Source organism: Panthera tigris, chromosome X (assembly GCF_018350195.1).
Source record: "Panthera tigris isolate Pti1 chromosome X, P.tigris_Pti1_mat1.1, whole genome shotgun sequence".
NCBI classification, from domain to species: domain Eukaryota; kingdom Metazoa; phylum Chordata; class Mammalia; order Carnivora; family Felidae; genus Panthera; species Panthera tigris.
This window is the reverse complement of record NC_056677.1, coordinates 52721303-52743013: the sequence shown is the minus strand read 5'-3', so window position 1 is coordinate 52743013 and position 21711 is coordinate 52721303. Positions and strand designations below refer to the sequence as shown.

At 43.0% G+C, this 21711-nt stretch overlaps 1 protein-coding gene across 1 annotated transcript in view; it reads right to left on the bottom strand.

The window, feature by feature from the left end:
- Positions 1-21135, bottom strand: part of MSN (moesin) — a 64846-nt gene extending 43711 nt beyond the window's left edge. Inside the window, exon 1 of the mRNA XM_007094653.3 lies at positions 20909-21135. Coding sequence (XP_007094715.1) covers positions 20909-20920 — 12 coding nt within the window. The 5' untranslated portion in view covers positions 20921-21135. The remainder of the gene's footprint in view (positions 1-20908) is intronic.
- Between the last annotated feature and the right edge of the window lie 576 nt (positions 21136-21711).

The following is a 21711-nucleotide window of genomic DNA, read 5'->3' as shown; positions in this document are numbered from 1 at the left end:
CCTACCACAACTGGTCTGCACATTCCTGCTCTAAAGAGAGTTGTTTACTTCCCTTGGGCCCAGTTAGTTGCTTTGTGGGGTTTTGTTTGTTTGTTTTGTTTTTTGTTTTTGTTTTTGTTTAGAGAGAGAGTGGGAGAGAGGGGCAGAGAGAGAGAGAGAGAGAGAGAGAGAGAGAATCCCAAGCAGGCTCCATGCTCAGCATGGAGCCCAATGCTGGGCTCAATCCCATGACCCTGGGATTATGACCTGAGACAAAATCAAGAGTCTGACACTTAACTGACTGCATCACCAAGATACCCCCTCTTAGTTACTTTGAATCCCACTCTTTCCTCCAGCACTTGGGGGTCACATAATTTCCATCTCATCCAGGCCCAGGGACTAAGTTTAAGGACAGCCTAATTGAGCTATCAGGGCCACCTTTTACCTCCAGCTACACGAGTGAAGTGAAAAGAGCCCTGGACAAATCACAACTCAGTTCAGCTCTATTCACGCTGTGTGGGCATGGACATAGGCCTCCCCTTTGTCAGAATCCTTTTTTATGGATATAACATGAAGAGGCTTTGATTAGGTATGAGTTATCAACCCTAGCCCAACATTAAACTAGAAGAACTCTTAAAAAATACTGATGCCTGGGGCATCTAGGTGGCCCAGTCGGTTAAGTGTCCAACTTCAGCTCCATTCATTATCTCACTGTTCATGGGTTTGAGTCCCATGTCAGGTTCTGTGCTGACAGCTCAGATCCTGGAGCCTGCTTTGGGTTCTATGTCTCCCTCTCTCTCTGCCCTTCCCCTGCTCATGCTCTGTCTCTCTCTGTCGAAAATAAATAAATATTTAAAAATTACAAAAAAATACTGACACCCATAGTCCTAAGCCAGAACAATAAATCAGTCTACATGTGCTTCCCCAGGCTGGCCGAGACCAACTGCACAGGCAAGCTAGACTTTCCCAGTGGATCAGAAGGTAAGGAACCTAGCTGGCCCCATGTAAAACTCAGTCACCAACTATAAGAACAGCGGCTCTAACAGTTGAACTCCACCTTCATTCTGGCCCCTAGAGCTACTAGAGTCAGGAGTTCAAATTTCCCCCTTTTCCCAACTCTGCTTCAGATCTGTAAAGAAAAAAACAAAATAAAAATAAATAAATAAATAAATACATACATACATACAAATGTATTAGAACTGATAAATTCAATGTCACATGCTTCGAAATCAAGCAAACATGACTTTTCCTTCTAAAGGACCAGGCCTATCTGCCATTATCAACTAGGTTTTTCCATTTGCCACATCTGGTCTCTATGGCCCATCTTTAAGGAGCTCACACCCTACATAGAGGGGATGGTGACAAGGGAGATCTGCTCTTCTTGCTTCCACAGGCTTTGGCTGCTCTAGTGACACATTCCCATGTGATAGTGTCACATTCCTGAGGGCTTACCAACTATTTGTGACCAGGGACTATCTGGCCAGGGATTATACTAAACCATCTACCTCATGATGTCATTCTATAACCTGTTTCTGGTGGGCTCCCTATGAATTACCCTTTCAAAGCACCTCTTCCCTCTTCACCCATATCAGGCCTAGACTGACTCTTGCCACCCTTCCTGCCGTTCTCTCCACCCAGTTATGCTCCTGAACATTCCTAGGACTTTCTATGAAGTCCTGCCATCCAAAAACCAGATAGTTGACCACTTCCAATGTGGCTTAACCATGACTAGAGCTTAAGTCTAAGCCTTTGTGAAACAACATTCATCTCCCCTTCCAATACTCCACAGTCTAAAACTGAAGTCACATCTGTTTTCCATTCAACTCCTGTCTTCCTTATTCATTCACTGAGTAATTTTTGTAGAGTCTCTTAACCTCTTTGGGCCTCAGTTTCCCCATATGCAAATATGGGGATAATAATTCCTAACCTGCCAACTGGAGAGAGCTAATGAATATTAAATGACATCATAATAGTGTTTGAAAGGGCTCTGACAGCTAGGATGCATATCACAAACATATCGAATTATTAGTATTTGTGTTGGAGACTTTTTTGTTTGGTTTGTTTTTTTTGTCCAGCCAAGGGATAAGGAAAGCTAGGAACAATGGAAAATGACTGCAAGACAATGCCAGCCAACCTGTAAAGGGATTCCTTAAATTCACATATCTCAAGGTTGTTTTAAACAGGGAAATACTTGGAAAGCAGGCAGCTATCCCCTAAATTTATAACTCCCTCCCAGCTTCCCAACCCTAGTATTCCATTTTCTGGGCTTCTCAACAGCTTAGAAGCTCCAGGGGAAATTGCCTAGAGGGGTCTCTAAGAGCTCTTTTAATATTTCTTTAGTCTTGGCTCTTCCTAACAAAGGCTAAATCCCAGTACATTGGGGGAGGGATAACTTGTCAAACCCTCCGTTAGAATAACAGTCTATGTAGGATGATCTCATACGTGGTCTCTCCTCCCTCCACTCTTTGAAGGCTTGACTCCCTTTCAATCCCAGTCTCATAAATTTGTCACCACTACCTGAGTTCACAGCTTGAAAAGATGGTACTGACCATCTTTTCTGACCAGGGAAGTAGAAGCCTATTTATTTCCTTGCTCCAAAAGCCAAAGTTCAGTTTTCCTTATAGTTAAGGTCAGTTATCCACATCAACATAAGAGTAATACCTTATGGATAACTCAGCAGTAGCACTCTAACCACTTTATGTCTGGGAATTTTTTTTTAGAAAATATGTCCCTAATTATTCTTGTTTGGGCTGTCAGAAGAGCCAAGATAATTTGCATTCCCTGGGCTCAGATGGCTTAGGAAAGGCAGTACACAGGTAACTGGAAGAAGAAACTGTTGTTATGGATAGTTGAGAGCTAACTATATGGCAATGCATCACTGATCCCAAATGGTCTATAAATGAGCTATTCCACAGAAGTGAACTTTTCCTAATAACTGAGGCTTATCATTTAAAAAAAAATTATTACATTTATTTATTTTTGAGAGACAGAGTGAGACAAAGTGGGAGTGGGGGAGGGGCAGAGAGAGAGGAAGACACAGAACCTGAAGCAGGTTCCAGGCTCTGAGCTGTCAGCACAGAGCCCAATGCGGGGCTCAAACCCACAAACCATGAGATCATGACCTGAGCTGAAGTCGGACACCTAACCAACTGAGCCACTCAGGCACCCCTGAGGCTTATCCTTTTAAGGAACATAACCATTCTTTTTTTTTAAGTTTATTTGTTTATTCTTAAGAGAAAGAGAGAGAAAGCACACACGAGGGGCAGAGAGAGAGGGAGAGAGAGAGAATCCCAAGCAGGCTCCACACCAGCATTGTGGAGCCCGATGTGGGGCTAGAATTCACAAACTGTGAAATCATGACCCAAGCTGAAACCACGAGTCAGACACTCAACAGACTGAGCCACCCAGGTGCCCAGGATCATAACCATTCTTAATGATGAAGTGAAAGTCTTTTATCCACTGGCACATTCTACTGCCTTTATTGACAGAGGCTGTTAAAACATGACTTAAGCTTCTCTGAGCACCTGAAGCCTGTATGTTCATTTTCCACAGAACTCACATTTGAGGATTTTTCAGTGTTATCTTATCCAAGTTTCCCACCAACTCAGGCTAGCGTTATCATCTTCACTTTACCAGTGAAGAACAGGAGGCTCAGGGAGGTTAAAGGACTTCCCACAAGGTCACACAGCCAATATGCTAAAACACAGTTCTTCCGGAAAACTTGGCCTAAATAAGTGCCTGGAGATACTTTGGATTCAAGCAGCCCAAAGACTAAAGTATCCCAAAATGTAATTCCCCTTCCTTTTTTGGAGTCTGATCTCAGAGCCTTGCTCTCCTTGCCCTACAAGATTCAAAAAGCTCCAATTACTTATAATCTGCAGGCAGTTTCCTGTTTGTCTAAAGAGGAAGGCAATAATGCCTGCAGTGGCCTATAGGCCTGGCCCAATCAAGGTCAATCTCTGGTGGCAGAGGCTCCAGGATTAAAGACTGAGTAAGCAGAAGCTCTGTCCCATCCACTGTGAAAGTCTGGGAACTAAGAGACACAAGAAGAGAGGGGCATGCCATGAGTGGGCAGAAGAAATCCTCCATTTCTGGTAATTCTACTTGTCTTCATTGGACCTGGTTCCTTTCAACATGATCAATATCTTCAAGCTAGCAAGTTTCTAAGACCAGGAGAAGCTAGATATTTTTTTTCAAAATATATTGTATATTTGTTTGTATTTCACAAATCACTATCCTCCTCAACTCTTTAACTGGATGGCTTAATTACAGCTGAGTAGTCTAAAAAAATCTACTTTCCTGTCACCTGGACAAGATCCCTGATATGTATGGATAGTGGATGAGGATTCTAATCCAGCTTCACTGCTCGTCTCTGGAGAAGCCTGGAAAAGCCTATGCCCGTCACTACCACCAACACAAACACACATACACACACACACACACACACACACACACGCACGCACACACCAGCTTCTTTCCTTAACCTCAAACATCTATGGTAGCAGAGGTCTTCTGGTGAACAGGGCTCTCAGTTTGGAATCAAGCTATCCCAAACTGGCAAAACCACAGGAGAGAGAAGTGTCCATATTAAGCAAAGGAAAGTGGTTTACCTACTGCCAATCATCCCACTGACATCATTTAGACACTGGTGAAATAATAGCAATCTCTAGATGTGGGACTTGAAAAGGGAAATAGTTTTCCCTTCATGCTTCATGAAGGAAATAGTTTTCCTTCATGCTAACAAAAGGGTCCACAATTCCCACCTTCTGCATAAAGCCTTTCTCTCTCAGGAAGGCAAATACTTACAATGTCTTCTTTATTTTCCACTCAAAAAAGAATATGGGCCCTTTTCATTTGTATAGATTTTAAGTGTTCCACCCATTTGATAACTTGCTTATTAATGAGCCCATACAGACATTAAAATCTGATTTGACATGAGAAGATGGTCATCACAAAATAAGTTAAAAAAAAGGTGCAGAACAGTATGGATTTGTTTTACGTGTGTGTTTAAAATTATATGTGTAGGGGCACCTGGGTGGCTCAGACAGTTAAGCGTCCGACTTCAGCTTAGGTCATGACCTCACAGTTCATGAGTTCCAGCCCCACATCAGGCTCTGTGCTGACAGCTGGGAACCTGGAGCCTGCTTTGGATTCTGTCTCCCTCTCTCTCTGCCCCTCCCCCACCCACACTCTGTCTCCCTCTCTCTGTCTCAAAAATAAACATTAAATGTTTTTTAGAGAAATAAAAGAAAATATATGTGTATAAATGTACTTATAACGGAGTCTAAGTTAATATAACTGGTAAATGGTGGTTCTCTCTGAAGAATAGTCAGGGGCAGAAGACATAAAATTTTATATTTTTCAGTACTGTTTCATTTCTTACAGCAAATATGTCTTAGTTTTATAATGAAGAAAACAAATCACAAATTGTAAAATAAATTAATCTTTCTTTAAGCCTGCCCTACCAAACAGCACAGACTGTTAATATACCCTATATGTTGTCTAACTCAGCAGTATAGAAACAGATAGAGAAGGCATTTAAAAACAAGATGACCTTCAGAGGTGCTTAACTATTTTGGAGCACCCAACTCTATCTAGTAGGCTTCAATCTATACTTCCAAAATACTGGTCACACATCATTCTTGGGAATGTGTAGAAAAAAGACCTTCTCTTGTTTCCCAACATAGCCTACCTTGATTAACACTTGCCCAAATCTGCAAAGATATGCATCTCTGGGCCCTAAAGCAGCTTGGATGATGGTGGTGGCAGTGGTGGTGGCAACAGTGGCAACAGTAGAAGAACACAGCTGCTGAGTTCCCAAACATGATTCCCTGCTGTCCTCCCTGATCTGTGCCTGGCCATGCCCATCCCTGAGCATAGGAGTCAACTCAATTCCTAAACCTCAGGAGCACATACCTCTCAGGATTAGATTGCACCATGTAGCCCTACCTGTGTTACCAGCACACATAAAAAAATAAATTTAAAAACTGGGTAATGCTTCAAATATGTACTCTATGGCCAAAGTGTGAGTTGCTTCACAAAGGCAGATAGAAATGCCTGTTATAATTCACTAAAAATTTTGATTCAAATATTCTCCCTTTGTGTGAATGCTACTACATTGTGTGAAGACATGGAAAAAGGGAGTGGAAATTGGCTGTGAACAAGCTGGCCACTCACAGGTAAACAAACTCTCCAAGGTACACAAGAGGGACAACTCCTCCCCATTCCTTGGTACTACACAGCTCCATTCTGCCAGGGTCCAGCTGGGTCTACATTAGCTAATTTACAGTGGGCCACTGGAATTTTGTTTGGCTTTCCAGTAGACTTAGCTAAAGAAGTCTATGAAAGACAATACAACTTGAAAACAGTAGCTATTACTGTATCTATTCAACATATATTTGTTGAGTACCTCCTCTATGTTAGATACTGTGCTAGGTACTGGGGATATAATGAGTAGTGGGAAACTTTCCCTGTCCTCATGAAGTTTACATTCCTAGTGGGATAGGCTGATAGGATGGAGAGAACATATTCCTGAGAGTCATGGCTTTAAGACTTGATTCTGTCCCTGACTCATTATGGGATCTTGAGCAAGTCCATTCTCCTTGTTGTGTTTTATAGTTAATGGATATTCCATAGATTCATACCATTTGCTTCCCTTATAAAACATAAAATCCTGGGGTGGCTTAGGGGTTTTCAAATGGCCAGGACAGCATCAAGAAGCCATTGTGGTATGGGGAGAAAACAAAAAGCACACTAGATGAAGGAAAATATCCATCCAAAGACTTTAAATCTGGCCATGGTTCATGGTTCCCCATGAGCTAATTGCCCAAGACAGGTGGGATGGGCAAGTCTCTAAAGAACATATAGTCAGTGACAGACACAGAGACTTGTTCTTCTAACCATGGCAGGCTTGTCCTTCTAACCACAAGGCCTGAAAGATACCCAGTTTCACTGCAGTTTGTATAAATACTTCCACCTCCCAAGGTGCCTGGGTGGCTGAGTCGGCCAAATGTCCTACTCTTGATTTCAGCTCAGGTTATGATCTCCCTCAGGTCATGATCTTATGGTTCATGAGTTTGAGCCCTGTGATGGACTTCCTCACTAACAGCACAGAGCCTGTTTGGGATTTTCTCTCTCCACCTCTCCCCTACTTGTGCTTTCTCTCTCTCAAAAATAAATGCATAAACTTTTAAATAAATAAATAAATAAATAAATAAATAAATAAATAAATACTTCTGCTTCTAGCTGAAGGGTTGTTAGGAAACCCTCTACTGTAGTACCATTCATTTGATGCTAAATAGCTGGGAGGGGAAGGTGCCACCTCCCTTTCTAGCCATTTGGGGCCATTCTTGAGGAAGGCTGTAAGAAGGCTACCTGGAGCAATGCTGCTCAGGTGAGTAGGGAGATGGGACTTACCTGCATACCTTCCACTAAAACACCAAGCTGTGGGACTTGCTCAGGAAAACTATAGCATCTGGCATTCTGGGCTTACAGGCTTAATAGGAAACACACATAGGAAAGAACTTTAATAGAACAACTAGAAAATTCTGGAGAGTCCTGGGCCTACCCTCCCTCTTTTGTGCTCCATACCTCTCAGAGGACTTCCAGATGCATTAGCGCCTGAATGTTTACCATAACCCTAAGAAGTAGGGTGTTATCATTCTTTCCATACTACAGATAGGAAACTGATACCTGAAATGATTTAAGAAGCTTACACTGGTGGGCCAAGACCAACAAGACTCTCTCTCAGGGGCCTCTTATCCCTACAGGTGCTAATGCCCCTTTTCCTACTCCAAAGTATATTTTCTCTATTACTAGCACCTAGTATATCCCACCAGGTGCTAATCCAACACTGTTGAATCCCTTGCATACATTACTGCTGCTTTTCCCCCTCCATGTCTGTCACTGACTATGCATTCTTCAAAGACCTACCCATCCCTAACCACGTCTGCCTGAACAAGAGACCCTTCTTGAAGCAAAGGGGATTATAAACTTTCAAGACAACAAGTCTAATGAAGGAGAAAGTCTTGGATCCCAGACAGTTGCAACATCACGTGGTAAGTATCATAACAGAAATTCCTATGAGAGAAGTACAGTCAGCACATAGAAGATGGTGCAACTAATACTACCTAGGAGTATTAAAGAAAGTTTCCAGTGGAGGTAACATGGAGTGGGGAGAGGTGAAAAAGACACCCTTGACATTTCAAACTGAAAGAAAAGACATGCTAGAGCTGAAAGATATAAAAGGTATGGTTTACTTGGAAAACTTTGATCCCACAAAGCCACAGTATAGCATACATGTGGGGAGCTATGTCTGGAAAGTGAGCTAGAAGCCAGGTATCAAAGGGCTCTCTCTATATACCATGCTAAGGAGTTTAGATTTTCTCCTCTTCATATTTACTGCAGTGTTATAAATACTGGCAAATGCTGGGAGTAATCTAAATGACTCTCAAAAGGTTAATGGTAAATTATGGCACAGCCATTGGATGGAATTTTATAAAGCCATTAAAGTGTTCATTTTAAAAACTAAAAAGCATCTACCTAAGATTTAGTGATATATTAAGTAAGGATAAAGAACTAGGACTTTTTTGGGGGCACCTGGGTGGCTCAGTCAGTTAAGTGTCTGACTCTTGGTTTTGGCTCAGGTCATGATCTCACGGTTTGTGAGTTCGAGCCCCACATCAGGCTCCGTGCTGACAGTGCAGAGCCTGCTTGAGATTCTCTCTCTCCCTCTCTCTCCTTGCCCCTCCCACTTACTCTCTCTCTCTCACTCTCTCAAAAATAAATAAATACACATTATTTTTTAAAAAAAGAAGTAGTACACTATTACTATGTAGTACACTATGTACACTATGCACAATGGAAAATTATAATACACATATGAGCTATGACAAGAAATATACATAAATAATAATTGCTCTATTAAAATGGTGGATTTATGAAAGATTTCTCCCTCTATTTACTAAACTTTGCCATATGATGCCATGTTGGGTTTTATAAAAAGGGGAAATACAAAAATAACTACTACTCTTCTTTCCTTCTCCCCTTTTCACTCATCCACTTGCTTACTTACCCTCCCTCACCAACAGTCATTCTAATATACCACCTTCAGCTGGAATCCTTAATAACACATGCGAGGCCCATAGGAGGGAAAGACTGCCAGCAAGGTGTCTGCACCCAGCAGCAAGTTCTTACATGGCCCGGAGGCTATTCTAGCCCAATGTTGGGGAAGAATCTTCTACCCAAAAGCACTGCCCAGCTCTACCCAACTAAGCCTTCTCTGGTTAAACTGCCATAAGAACTTGTTCCCAAAGGAAGGAAGACAGATACTAAGAATACTTATATCATGCCCTCCCTCAAGAGGGCTCAGGGCAGTTGAAGATCAAACTCATGGCCAACTCCTAGGTGGCTGAAATACAGCCTGGGATCCTTGATTCACAAGTAGAACTACACAATGTCAGTAAAGAGGAAGAAGAAGATGCGTGAAAACAGATCCAGCCAAGAGTACATCATTTCTAGAAACCTGCTTGTGCCCCCATCACCCTATTAGGCCTTGACAGGAAATTCAGAAATCACTCTCCTTTGATCTGCAGGTCTAACACCAAAGGAAGCCATATTCACAAAATGCAAAATCAGTTGAAGGCTTAACACTAGGCATGTGGCAATCTTTCTCACTGGAAATTCCTCCCCTTTATTCCAAGCCCACATCACCTAGCTCTCCCCATCCAAGAGCAACATAGACATCAGTGACTCAAACAGAGGAAGAGGAAGGGGACATTAGCAATTTAAGACTTGGCCAAAAGCAACTTCACAGGCTTAAGGTAGCTGAGTTGTAGAGGAAGGTGGTAAAGGAAGTCAAATCTCATTCGCATTCAGTTTTGGTTTATTTCTTAGTCTTCCCCTTCCCTGCTTGAACAATGACCAATTCAGGGTCTTCTATTCTTCCTGTAGTCACCAATGACCCAAAATAACCAGCAATTGCGGTTTGCAGGCTGGACTCCAAGGCCCCACCCAAGGCACTCAGTCAACAGTTGTCTCTCCAAGCCAGGATGCCCACAGTGATCTCTGTGTTAGGTGGATCCAATATCTCTAAGAAGAACTCACTGAAATAAAGAGGGCTAATTATACATGGATAGCTGGGGGGAGAAACAATGTTCCCAATGCCGTTGCAAAGAAAGGGTAACTTCTCCAAATAGTTGCTACTCTCTGTTCTGTTACACTCTTTCTAAGAAGCCCTTACTATCTTCTTAAAGAATAGGAATAAAAAAATCATAATAACAGAAAAAGCCAATGTTCTCATTTTATAGATATCAAAGTTAAGGCCCATAGAAATTACTTGCCCAAGGTCACACAGCCAGAGACTAAATAACCAGATATCCTGATTAAGTACATTATTCTTTCCATTGCATCATTTCTATTAAAATGCATTAGGAAAAAAAAAAAAAAACATCCAGACAGGTGCTTCAAGCTTTAAATGTCAAAAAGCTCAGGTCTTCTAACCTAGGGCTAGACAGCTCAGGACTGAGGATTGGAAGCAGACAGACATTGGACCAATTCCATTCAGGAAAGCCAAGTGAGAAGTTTAGGCGTACAAAAGGCACACACAAAGAATTTACCAACTGGAGTGTTTTACTTACTCCAAAGGAATAGTTTAAGATGTTGAAAGCCCCAGCACCACCTTGCCCACCCCCACACTCTGAGCCTTTTTAGGTCAAGCAAGAGTACCCCTAGGTTATCAGAGATCTAAGTAAGAAGCTGGGGGGGGGGTGGCCAGGCTGAGTCAAGAGGACAAGGAGAGATAAGAGAGAAGGGGGAGAGTGGGGCGCCTGGGTGGCTCAGTTGGCTGAGCATCCAACTTCGGCTCAGGTTATGATCTCATAACTCGTGAGTTCAAGCCCCGCATCGGGCTCTGTGCTGACAGCTGGGAGCCTGGAGCCTGCTTCAGATTCTGGTCTCCCTCTCTCTCTGTCCCTAACCCACTCGCATTCTGTCTCTGTATCTCTCAAAAATAAATAAATAAACATTTAAAAACTTTAAAAAAAAAGAAAGAAGGGGGAGAAATGAAAGAAGGATGGAGAAATTATGGTAATTCCAGAGCATTTGCATCTTTCTCTCTCCTCTCCCACTTCTCCCCTACCTCTATCAAAGAGCCTCACCACCTGTTCTAAGCAAGCCCTCTACTAGGAAAAAAGAAAAATTTGCAGGTAGCACTATATAAACTTGAGAAATGTGTTCCCTGTACCAAAAGAAGAACAGGGAACTAGTTGAGGTGGTAAAGGGCATTTGAGGGGGGAGAAAATAGCCAAATAAGGCATACTTGACTGGTAGGGAATCATCAGGAAAGGTTCCCAAAGCTGACGTCAGAGGGAGGAAGCTTTTAGTCATTGGTTTCCTCTGGCAACTGGCCTAAGGCCAGGAGACAAACTCCCAACCTTAGGAAAATGCCCAGGCTATGGCAGACAGAAAGACAACCAAAAGACATTTTCCCCAGGCCCAACGCAGGCTCTGCTGGAACAGCTCTCCAAGTACCAGCAGAGAGGTATAGCGTAATTCTGAAGAAAAATGTCAGATGTTCTCACTAAGCATATGCTAGACATACCATTGCCCAGGTTCCAGAAGGAGTAAGAAACCTGGGGAAGACAGATTTGATCTACTCTGGTTACATATTTCTGATATTGCTGATAGTTTCATGTTAGAAGAAAGAAAATTTCAAAGGCAAACAGGCTAAGTGGCTTTTGTTCTCAGCAAGGGAATTTCTGAGTTATTAATCTCCCAAGAGATCAGCAAGGATGTTTGGAGAGGAGTTTTGCTCATTTAAAACCCTTGAAGACAGCAAAGATTTGTACAACTTAACTGATGACACTCAAATTGGCTATTACCTTGACCCCTACCCTACACCTTCATTCCACAGAATAGTCAACCACAGTCAAAGATTACAACAGGTAAGAACATCTTGGTGTACTTCATCCAACTTGCAGGCTGAGATGTCTGAAAAAGGACAAGGAGTTGGGGAGTGTGGCAGGGAGTGGTAGGGGGCAGATTAGACCAAGACAGCAAAATCAGGAATCTTATTTAAACACACTACACTGGAGAAAAATAAAGCCTGATCCTTCCCAGTTATTTAAGAGAGTCCCAGACTAAAAGAGAGGGAAGGAAATGCTGACCAAGCCTGATAGGTATGCATTGTTCCCCCTACTAGGCCCTGACCCCTGTCACCTCCCAAATACATATCCAAGAATGGATTTCTTTGGATTATTCCTTGTTTTGTGAGACCAAATGCCCACACCTCAATTTTTCTCTATCACTAGGACCTGCTTGATACTCTGCCACACAAAATACCAAATTCTCACAAAGTAGAAGGGTCACCAAACACAGAAAGAATATTTGGCCTTTAAAGTCACCAGTTATAGGGGCGCCTGGGTGGTTCAGTCAGTTGAGCATCCAGCTTCAGCTCAGGTCATGATCTCACAGTTCATGGTTTCGAACCCCAAGTCAGGCTCTGTGCTGACAGCTCAGAGGCTGAAGCCTACTTCTGATTCTGTGTCTCCCTCACTCTCCTCCCCTCCCCCCACTCATGCTCTGTCTCTCTATGTCCCTCAAAAATGAATAAATGTTAAAAAAATTAAAGTCACCAATTATAGGACCTACCTGACAAAACATTACTACTAAGCATGCTCAGTGGTAAATGACCATACCTGTGGCCTAGGAGTTATGTTAACACTTACCTTATGCCACAAAAAGTCCACTGAAAGGAACATCAGATCTGGTTTTGTCATCAGGCACAAAGAACTGTGCTTTAAAAGTCACCCAAAAAGTCTTTCCTTGAAGTTTAAGGCCCAAATGCTGCAGCTGGGACCTAGCCAGAAAATAACATGCTCCTTAACCTATTCCAATCACACACTAAAAAATTATCCCCTCATTTCCATCTTTCCCAAATACCTATCTCATAGTAAAGCCATTGGGAAAACTGAAAGCTGTTTGTAGGCTGCTGGCCTAAAAAGTAATTACTAAGCTCCATTCCTTGATTTAGTTTATACGGAAATGTGAAGGAAGAAGTCTCTTACATACCTACATGGGCAACAAAGACAGTAAAACTTATTTCAGTTAACTAACCCAATTATATAAAACCCAAGGTTCAGTTCTTCCCCAACAAACCCCTTCAGAACATTTGGCATTTGAGACAGGATTATTGGCTGTCACTGACCCTAGAAAGAGTAACTTGGTCTATGCTCACATGTACTTTGTGGCTCCCCCTGAAACAATTAGCACCTCAAGGCTTCCTTCATTTTAGACAAACTCACTTTCAAGAGAGCACTGGCCTAGGGTTTATGCCCATGTACCAAAAGCATGTCACTCACCCACCGAGAACAGCTACTGCTCCCAAGTGTACACTTCCTTCAAAGTTCTGTTCATTAAACCCCCTTCTTCTCAAAATCTATAGAGAATGTCATGTGAAGTATTTCTTTTTCTTAAAATGTTTTTAAGTGAGTTAGCTCTAAATCTCCAATTAAATGGGACATCTATAAATGCAGGAACTATATACTCAGTTCATTTATTTCTATCCCTTATAGTAAAGAGTACTTAGTAACCACTCAATAAATGGTGAGAATGTAACTGCCTGCCTTCTTTCTTACCATTTTACCTAGCACAGGGTTGGGCATATAGTAGTTCAGTTCCATAAGTAGTTATAATAACTGACATTTGCATCTAACTTATTAGATGCTAGGCACAGTTCTAAGCACTTTACACAAATTGGCCCATTCAGTCCTCAAACAACCCTATGAGATGGGTACTATTATTGTCTTCACTTTACAGTTGAAGAAAATGAGACACAGAAGTTAAGTAACTTGCCCAAGGGTATACAAATAATTGGTCACAGAGCTAGGATTTGAGCCCAAGCAGTCTGGTTCCAGAGTCTGTGCTTTTCCCCACTGCTCTATGTTAGCTTTCTATGAAGGCCTTAAAAGTCTTTTGGTTTGGTTTGGTCTGGTTTCGGTTATCCACCTGCCCCAGGTTTGGCCTGCAACAATTAGAAGTGAGTAGTGAGGGTTGAGGCCAAGAGACTATTCTGAATTCAAATGGTTGTGACAACAGCAAATACTTCCACCAAAATACTAATGAAAATACCATAACGTTCCCCTATCTCAAGAAACGGGTCAAGCTTGAGGACTGAGTCAGATACAGAAAGAGAAGAACTCAAAATTTATTATTTTTTTTAAATTTAGTACACTCTAGTTTTTTTATATTAAATATAATTTATTGTTAAACTGGTTTCCATATAACACCCGGTGCTCATCCCAACAGGTGCCTTTCAATGCCCATCACCCACTTTCCCCTCTCCCCCACCCCCATCAACCCTCAGTTTGTTCTCAGTATTTAAGAGTCTCTTATGGCTTGTCTCCCTCCCTCTCTGTAACTTTTTTCCCCCTTCCCCTCCCCCATGACCTTCTGTTAAGATTCTCAGGATCCTCATATGAGTGAAAACATATGGTATCTTTCTCTGCCTGACTTATTTCACTTAGCATGATACCTTCCAGTTCTATCCATGTTGCTGCAAATGGCCAGATTTCATTCTTTCTCATTGCCAAGTAGTATTCCATTGTGTATATAAACCACATCTTCTTTATCCCTTCGTCAGTTGATGGACATTTAGTCTCTTTCCATAATCTGACTGTTGTTGAAAGTGCTGCTATAAACATTGGGGTACAAGTGCTCCTGTGCATCAGCACTCCTGTATCCCTTGGGTAAATTCCTAGCAGTACTATTGCTAGGTCATAAATTTAAAAAGGCAAAGTGAAAGCAGGGATTTGGGTGAAGGGGGGCAGGAAAAGAGAAACGTCATTCTGGTGCCCCAGAAGAACTGAGTCGCCCACTGACTGAAATCTGCTACAGCAGAAGCTATTTAGGGGAACTCCACTGCAGCCATCTTGTTAATGTAATCACCACAGAGCCAATTCTCTGGAAGTCTGTGTCCCCTTGGTGAAAAGAGTCATTCTTCCAAGATAGGCAAGTCCAGTGAGAGACCACTAACTTGGTAATCAAGAAAGCCAAGTTCTCCATTCAATACTATTACCAACTTTATGTGATCCTGAGCAAGCTGGATAACTCCTCTAGTTATGAGTACAGAAAAGAATTCTGGTCCATAAAAACTCTTAGTGCAGTTGAGGCCCAATCTCAAGCAGGAAAATGTGGCTAGTTTCCTTTCTTTACCTCCCTTCAACACACATGCATCTGTTTTCTACCACCCTTTGCAGACAAAGCAAAAAACATTTACCTTCCTGGGAAGTGCTACAGAGTCCCAAAGGCACTGTCAGAGCCTTAATCATCTCCAAATAAAGTAACCTCTGAGGTCAGTTCTACACATTCAGAAGGACTTGCTCTTCCCATGACCATAATAACACTATGGTCAAATCACCCCAGCACAGAGGGAGAAAACACTGAGTACCCTGCACCAAGTGCCATTTAGAAGGCAGACAAAAGTTCCTCCTCTACACTGGGGCTAGGCAATTTTGGTTTAGTCCCAGCCTTATTATCAGTTCACTCATATCACTTCCCTTTTCTGGACTTTGCTATCCTCATCCAAAACATAAAGGTAGAACTAAAAAGTTTAAGATGAGGTCATTTGCTCTGTGGTTTAAAACACTCCTGTGAGATACCCAGACAATCCAGAACAATCAGCTGAAGTGAAGGTTAAGGATGAGGAAGCTCTGGGTCATCCTAAATAGAGATGCATTTGAAATGTTGTACCCCACAACAGCTAGCTCTCAGCTCACTGGTGGTAGTTATCTTGAGAGGTTAGTTTATGCCCACCAGTTCCTCAAAGTTTACCAATATCTAACTACCACACTCATAAGGTTAAAAGTACATTTGAAACATAACCTAACAGCTTCCTGGCATTTCAGCAGAACTACAGGGAGTATATGCTACTGGAGAGTGAGAAGGAAACCCATGCAATTTTCAGTGTTTGTCTGAGGCTCTTCAGTCAACTCATAGCCTTCACAATATAGTGTCATTTGGTTTCTTGTTCCTCCGTAAGGAAGGACATAGTCCTTTTCCCTCCATAGACTTAAGAAGAAGCAGCCAAGAACACTCTTACCAGTGTTCTTGTCAGAGCTACTAATGAAACAAACCAACTCCCAAGCTAAAAATTCTCCATTCTGAACTCAGTACCCAGGAAAACACATTCCCCCCAGAGGTGTAAGGGGACAAAAAAGTACATTTTAGCAAGTGCTGCTGAACTTTTTACATCCAGAAAATTCTAGCACACTGCCTGGTACAAAGAAGGCACTCAAATTTTGAGGGAAAAAATGTCTTAAGGAAATAAAAAACATATAAATGGGAGGCTTTAAGCTGTATCATCAAGGCTCTCAAGGACATCAAGATCCCTAGAGTGTATTTATTACTAATGCAGTACCCTCATGACAAATTGGAGAGACTGAGAGACTGAATAAAGGACTTGCCTAACTATTCACTTCATTTGGACCACTTAATTAAGGACAGGGAAGATGTTTTTCTTTTCTTTTTTTTTTTTTACTTTGATTCTTTTTTTTATTTTTTTTTTATTTTTTAATATATGAAATTTACTGTCAAATTGGTTTCCATACAACACCCAGTGCAGGGAAGATGTTTTTCTTACATGAAAAGAGAAGAAAAATTCTCCAGTTAGTGTTACTTGCCACTTTCCAAACCAATGGAGTCCTGAGCTACCCTTCAAGTGACTGCTCCTATGACACAAATCAGAACCTGGAATTGAAAAGTTTTTCAGCTCTATCAAGCATGAAATGGGAAGGATGAACAGCAAAGCCAGCCAATCATGATAAGACCACCTCTCTACTTGACCACTAAACTGTCCCAAAGGAGACCATCTTTGTACTCTGTTTTTGTTTTTTGTTTTTTGTTTTTTTTCTTTTGGGGCAGAAGAGTGGGTATGGTAGCAGCAAGAAAAGATTGTGAATTAGGAAAGATGTACATGATAAATTCAATTGTATCTCTGAAAAATCAGAAACACACTGTTCCCAACCTGTAATAATGCCAATTTCCAGCAACTTCTAGCCATAAAGGCCCAACCATGGTCATGTTGGTAACCAGATATTCTCCCCTCTGGGGATCTTGACTCTGAAAATTCAAGTAAGGGGGACTCCCAGGAAGACACAAAGGAACCTAGACAGACAGTTGCCAAGCAACACTATTAGAACAGAGTTCAGAATAAATGTAGCTGTCATCTTATCTCATCCATAGAATTGGATGTGGAGCTAGAGAGATAGACCAGATGACCTCTAAATATCCCTTCAGCATCCAGTAAAGCATTCTCTTGAGAGCAGAAAGAAGGAAAAGTAAAAATAACACCCTTAAAACAAGCTACTATTATGGGAAGCTAGAGAATAATGGAGAGTTAGCAGACTAGTGGTCAATACCACCTGTCAACCCCCTCAGAGAACAACCTTCCCCGCTCCAAGCCTAAGTATAGATTATTTGTTGCCTTCAAGGATCCTCTTGCCTAACCAGCCCCTCTCCGTCCAGAAAGCTATTCAAGGAGAAGTCTAAAGGAAATCCCCAAGATAGTTCTTGCTCTATCATCTACACTTTCACAAATGGTAGAGTAAACTGGGGAAATAAAAAGTGGAGAGATGCAGGATCCAAAGAATCACCTGCTCTCATGTATAACTTCCATTCCTGATCCCTTTCCTTTCCCTAAAGTCTGTATGCAGGGCTGGTTCAATGGTTGAAAAATTGATATTCTGCCTCCTATTCATGAAGTACCATTTTAGTGCCACTCGAGTGGCTCAAGCAATGCTAGGAATGGCAGAAGAATAAATAGTCCACACAGTCCCTGTTAAAGTTTAGCTGAATGCAGATCCAGAAGCCTTCAAATACTTCAAGAAGCTGGACTCTATATCTGCTCACATGGATGGTCACATTAATGACCACTTGATCACCTTTCCCCTGACCTATTGAGCTAGGGCTAAAAATCCAGCAAAATAAAAAGGTTTTACCAAGACTGGTTCAAGACCTAGATTCAAGTCCTGGCTTTACTACTGACATGCTACATCATTCTAGGTCAGCCCCTCCCTATCTGTGGTCTCAGTTTTCCCATATATACAATGAGAAGGGTTAGACTTGATAGTTGTGAAGAGCCTTTTCAACTCTAACAAACCAAAAACTCAAGAAAACCTTGAAAATTAAAAACAATCTCTTTTTAGGGAGTCCTAAAGACTTTGTGACCAAAAAAAAATTAAAGAGGGCAGGGAAGGAGAAATACTTTGTTTTTACAACTGTCTTATCAGCAGAAAGTGTAGATAGCAAGTTAATAAGCTTCTTCATTCTGGCTGCTAAAGCAGACTTAGGAAACTGGCAACTAGAAGCATAATCCAAGAATTGGAAGAAAGAGGATACAGAGGAGCATGTTTTAACAGATTTAACGGAAGTTGGGCTAAGGGAGACAATTGGCTGTAAAAATGAAACCCAGCCTTGACAGACTGCAGACATGGTTCATATGAATGAACAGATTTGATTTTTCCATTACCCTTCCCTATCTGTCATACTCCAGAAATAGCCTAATAGCCTAACTAGTAAAGAAGTAGCAGAAAACAGGGAATTTTCTCCCTTCACTAAAGTTACTAGCTGGCATGCAGTGAACTAGTGTAAGTCCCTGGATGCCTCAGAATTGTGATGAGGAATGAGAAAAGTAACAGGAGGCACCTTGTGAAACCCTCAACTCTCACCAGGAGAACACACAAATTCCAGTGTTACTTTGCCTAAATTATCCACTTTCTTTTATCTGAGGACCAGGAAGTCCTAAGAACAGAGGGCAGTTTGCTTTGGGCAGGAGAGGGGATTCAATTTCAAGAACCCAATCACTGAGTCAGAACAGAGGGTCAATGGGATAAGCATCAAAAACCTTGGACCCCAATCTTGGTTTTGTCACCATGTGCCCTTAGGTAGGTTCCTTTCTGTTAGCCTAATATCCTCATTAGTTAAAAAAAGAAATATTTGGGTGGGGAGGGGGAGAAAGTTGTACTAGACAGTCTCAGAGGTCCCTTTCAGGTCAAGATTCTATGGTCTTAATAAGCATGATATAGTTGTTTCTCCTAAATTTGACCATTACTTGAACAGAACAACATGGAAAATTCTCCAAAGTTTTCAGGCTATCAAAATTCAGCCCTCTTCTTCCAATCTGATTTAAGTTTCTGTCAATCTGCATAAAAATACCTTCAGTATTAGGTAACTTCAGTACCCTAGCCTGAACCTCAAACAGCTCATTCTCCAGTCTCTCTCCATGCCCAGGAAAAGGATCACCACGCTATCTTCTTTGCCATTTCTGACTGAGATGGGATGGTTAAGGCAACTCTGAGGCAATTTCTAGGCCCATCGAGTTACATTTAAAGGTGAGCTACCTTAGAACTGACTATGAAATATGCCACTAGTGAAGAGAGGTCATAGGGTAAAGTCTGTTCCCAGAGATCCACCCATCTATTTAGGTAAAAACACCCACAGAGAGCTAAACTCAAGAAGAGGCTCCTGAAAGGATCTTTATAATCCTCTGTGTTGGCAGAGACAGTGGGCTTTTTTTCCATGTTTTTCTTTTCAAAACCATTCTCTCTCACTTTATGTGTGTTGGGGAAGGGAAGCCAAGTGTGGGAAAACCCCGTGTCATAAAACCACCACAGCAATTTAAAGGAGAGAAGGTAAAAGGACATACTTGTTGAAAACTTGGTGGTTTTGATGGACAGCGTTCTGGAAAGTCAAGAATGACTTGACAGAAAGGCTGGAATACAGCAACGTGGCAACCAAATTCAGCATACACCCAAAGAATCAGGCACCCCACTCCTCTCCTCCAGGGACCCTTGGCCCTTCTCAAGGCTACTAGTCACTATCTCAGCTCTACAAGGCTCAGACAGTCCTCTAAGGAGAGGGGTCTGTAAGCACAACAAGCTGCTTGTCAGTGTGGTCACCAGGCCTTCCCGAACAAGAAAAGGGCCCTAGTAGCTTTTTGGCATGACTTGCACAAAAGCAAGCAGGACTCATTATTCAGGCACACCCCTCCCCTACCCCTCCCTTCTGGGCATCCGGCCTCCCTAGGCCCCACTCCCAGGACGCTTCTGCTCTTCTCATAACAGCCAGCAGGGTGGAGACCAAATCCTAGAAGCTACCACCATTTTAGAAAGGTGCAGCCCCACAAGGGAGAATCCACACCTCACAGAAAAGTCTGGAGGGGATAGGGGGAGATAGAGACCCATTAAGCAATGGGAAGGGCAAGGATCTGTCGGTGGAGAGGAGGAAGAAACCAGTCTTCTACCCTAGAAGTAAAGCAGACCTCTCCTCAGACTGGTGCCCAGTTAAGTATTAGTGATCCTGGGTAAAAGCAAACAGCTTCTGATATGTCCCTCCACAACTCTCTCTTCCACCAACTCTTTCTTCCCCTATTAGTGAGAAACAGCTGGAGCTGCCAGGGGAAGCTATGAGAAAGGTGAGTGGGGGTGGGGGATCAGCCCATTGCAGCTCCCTACCCCCTCCTTCTTTCTCAGTTCCCCTGACCCCTCCTGGACCATGGCAGCTTTGCCCCTCAGAAAGGCACCAATTCATGAACTGGAGAAAAGTGTTCCTTTCCCCTGCCCCCATAGCACATCAGGGGCAAGAAGAGACCTCGGGCTCCCAAGGAACCCTCCTTACTGCCTCATCCCACACGGAGGAAACTGTAATCTGAGAAAGAGGCAGGTCCCACCTAGTCCACACTTCTTGCCCAGCACCCACTCACACCCGAGGACGCACCAGACCAGGACTCCATTCTCGCCCCTCCCTAACCCAGGTCTTGGCGGAGGGCTCGGCGTTCTGAGTGGGCGGTTGGCTGGCCAAGCTCCTAGCCACCAGCAAGGGGCTACTAGAGTCAGCTAGAGCCCCCAAGGTGGCAGCGTACATCCTCAGGACTCACCGTCTTAGGCATGGTGGCTGCAAAAGTGGCAGAGTTGATGGAAGTTCGGCTAGGAGCTGTCGGGCAGCGCTGAGCACACAGTACACACAGCACGGACTCGGGACTGGGGTTTCGGATTGGGTCCCTCGCTAGCGTCAGGGCAACTGCTCGGCTTCCTGCTAACGGGCCACGACTTCAGAAACCCCACCCAGGAAAGAGCCGCCCCTGTCGCGTCGCCCGCTTCTTTCTGTGGCCGGGCTTCCGTGCTGCTCCCCGCCCTCGCGCCCGCCTTCTTGCCGGCCGCTGGCCCCGCCCCGCCCAGCCCAACCCAGCCTGGTCACAGCAGCCACGTGGGGCTCAGGCTGGGCCTGGGAGCTCCAAAGGGGATTCCTACCCCTGACCCAGCCCCACTCTTTCTCCCGTCCCTTTCACAGCCCCTACCTCTTTGAATCCAGGCCATCTGGCCCCACCCCCAAGCAGAGACTGGCCCTGGGCTGAATCTTGGCAGAGGATTAGAGCCCTTGACAGTAAGTGTCCACTAATGGGGAGCTTACTACCTACCAAAACTGTCTGTGCCCTCTGAGGACAGCTCTGATTCTCAGAAAGTCCTTGTGTGTAGCCAAACTCCTTTTCTCCTGTGGATCTCAGCTTTGCTCCCTGTGGCCACACAAATCATCTACTGTCCTTAATAATTCCTTAGAAGTCTGAAGATTACATGCCACCCCCCCCCCAAACTTCTCTTCTCTTGGCTACACTACCTCAGCTCCTCCTACACTTCATTCATTCTCTTCTGTAGGTTTCTATATCCCTTTTCCCATCATATT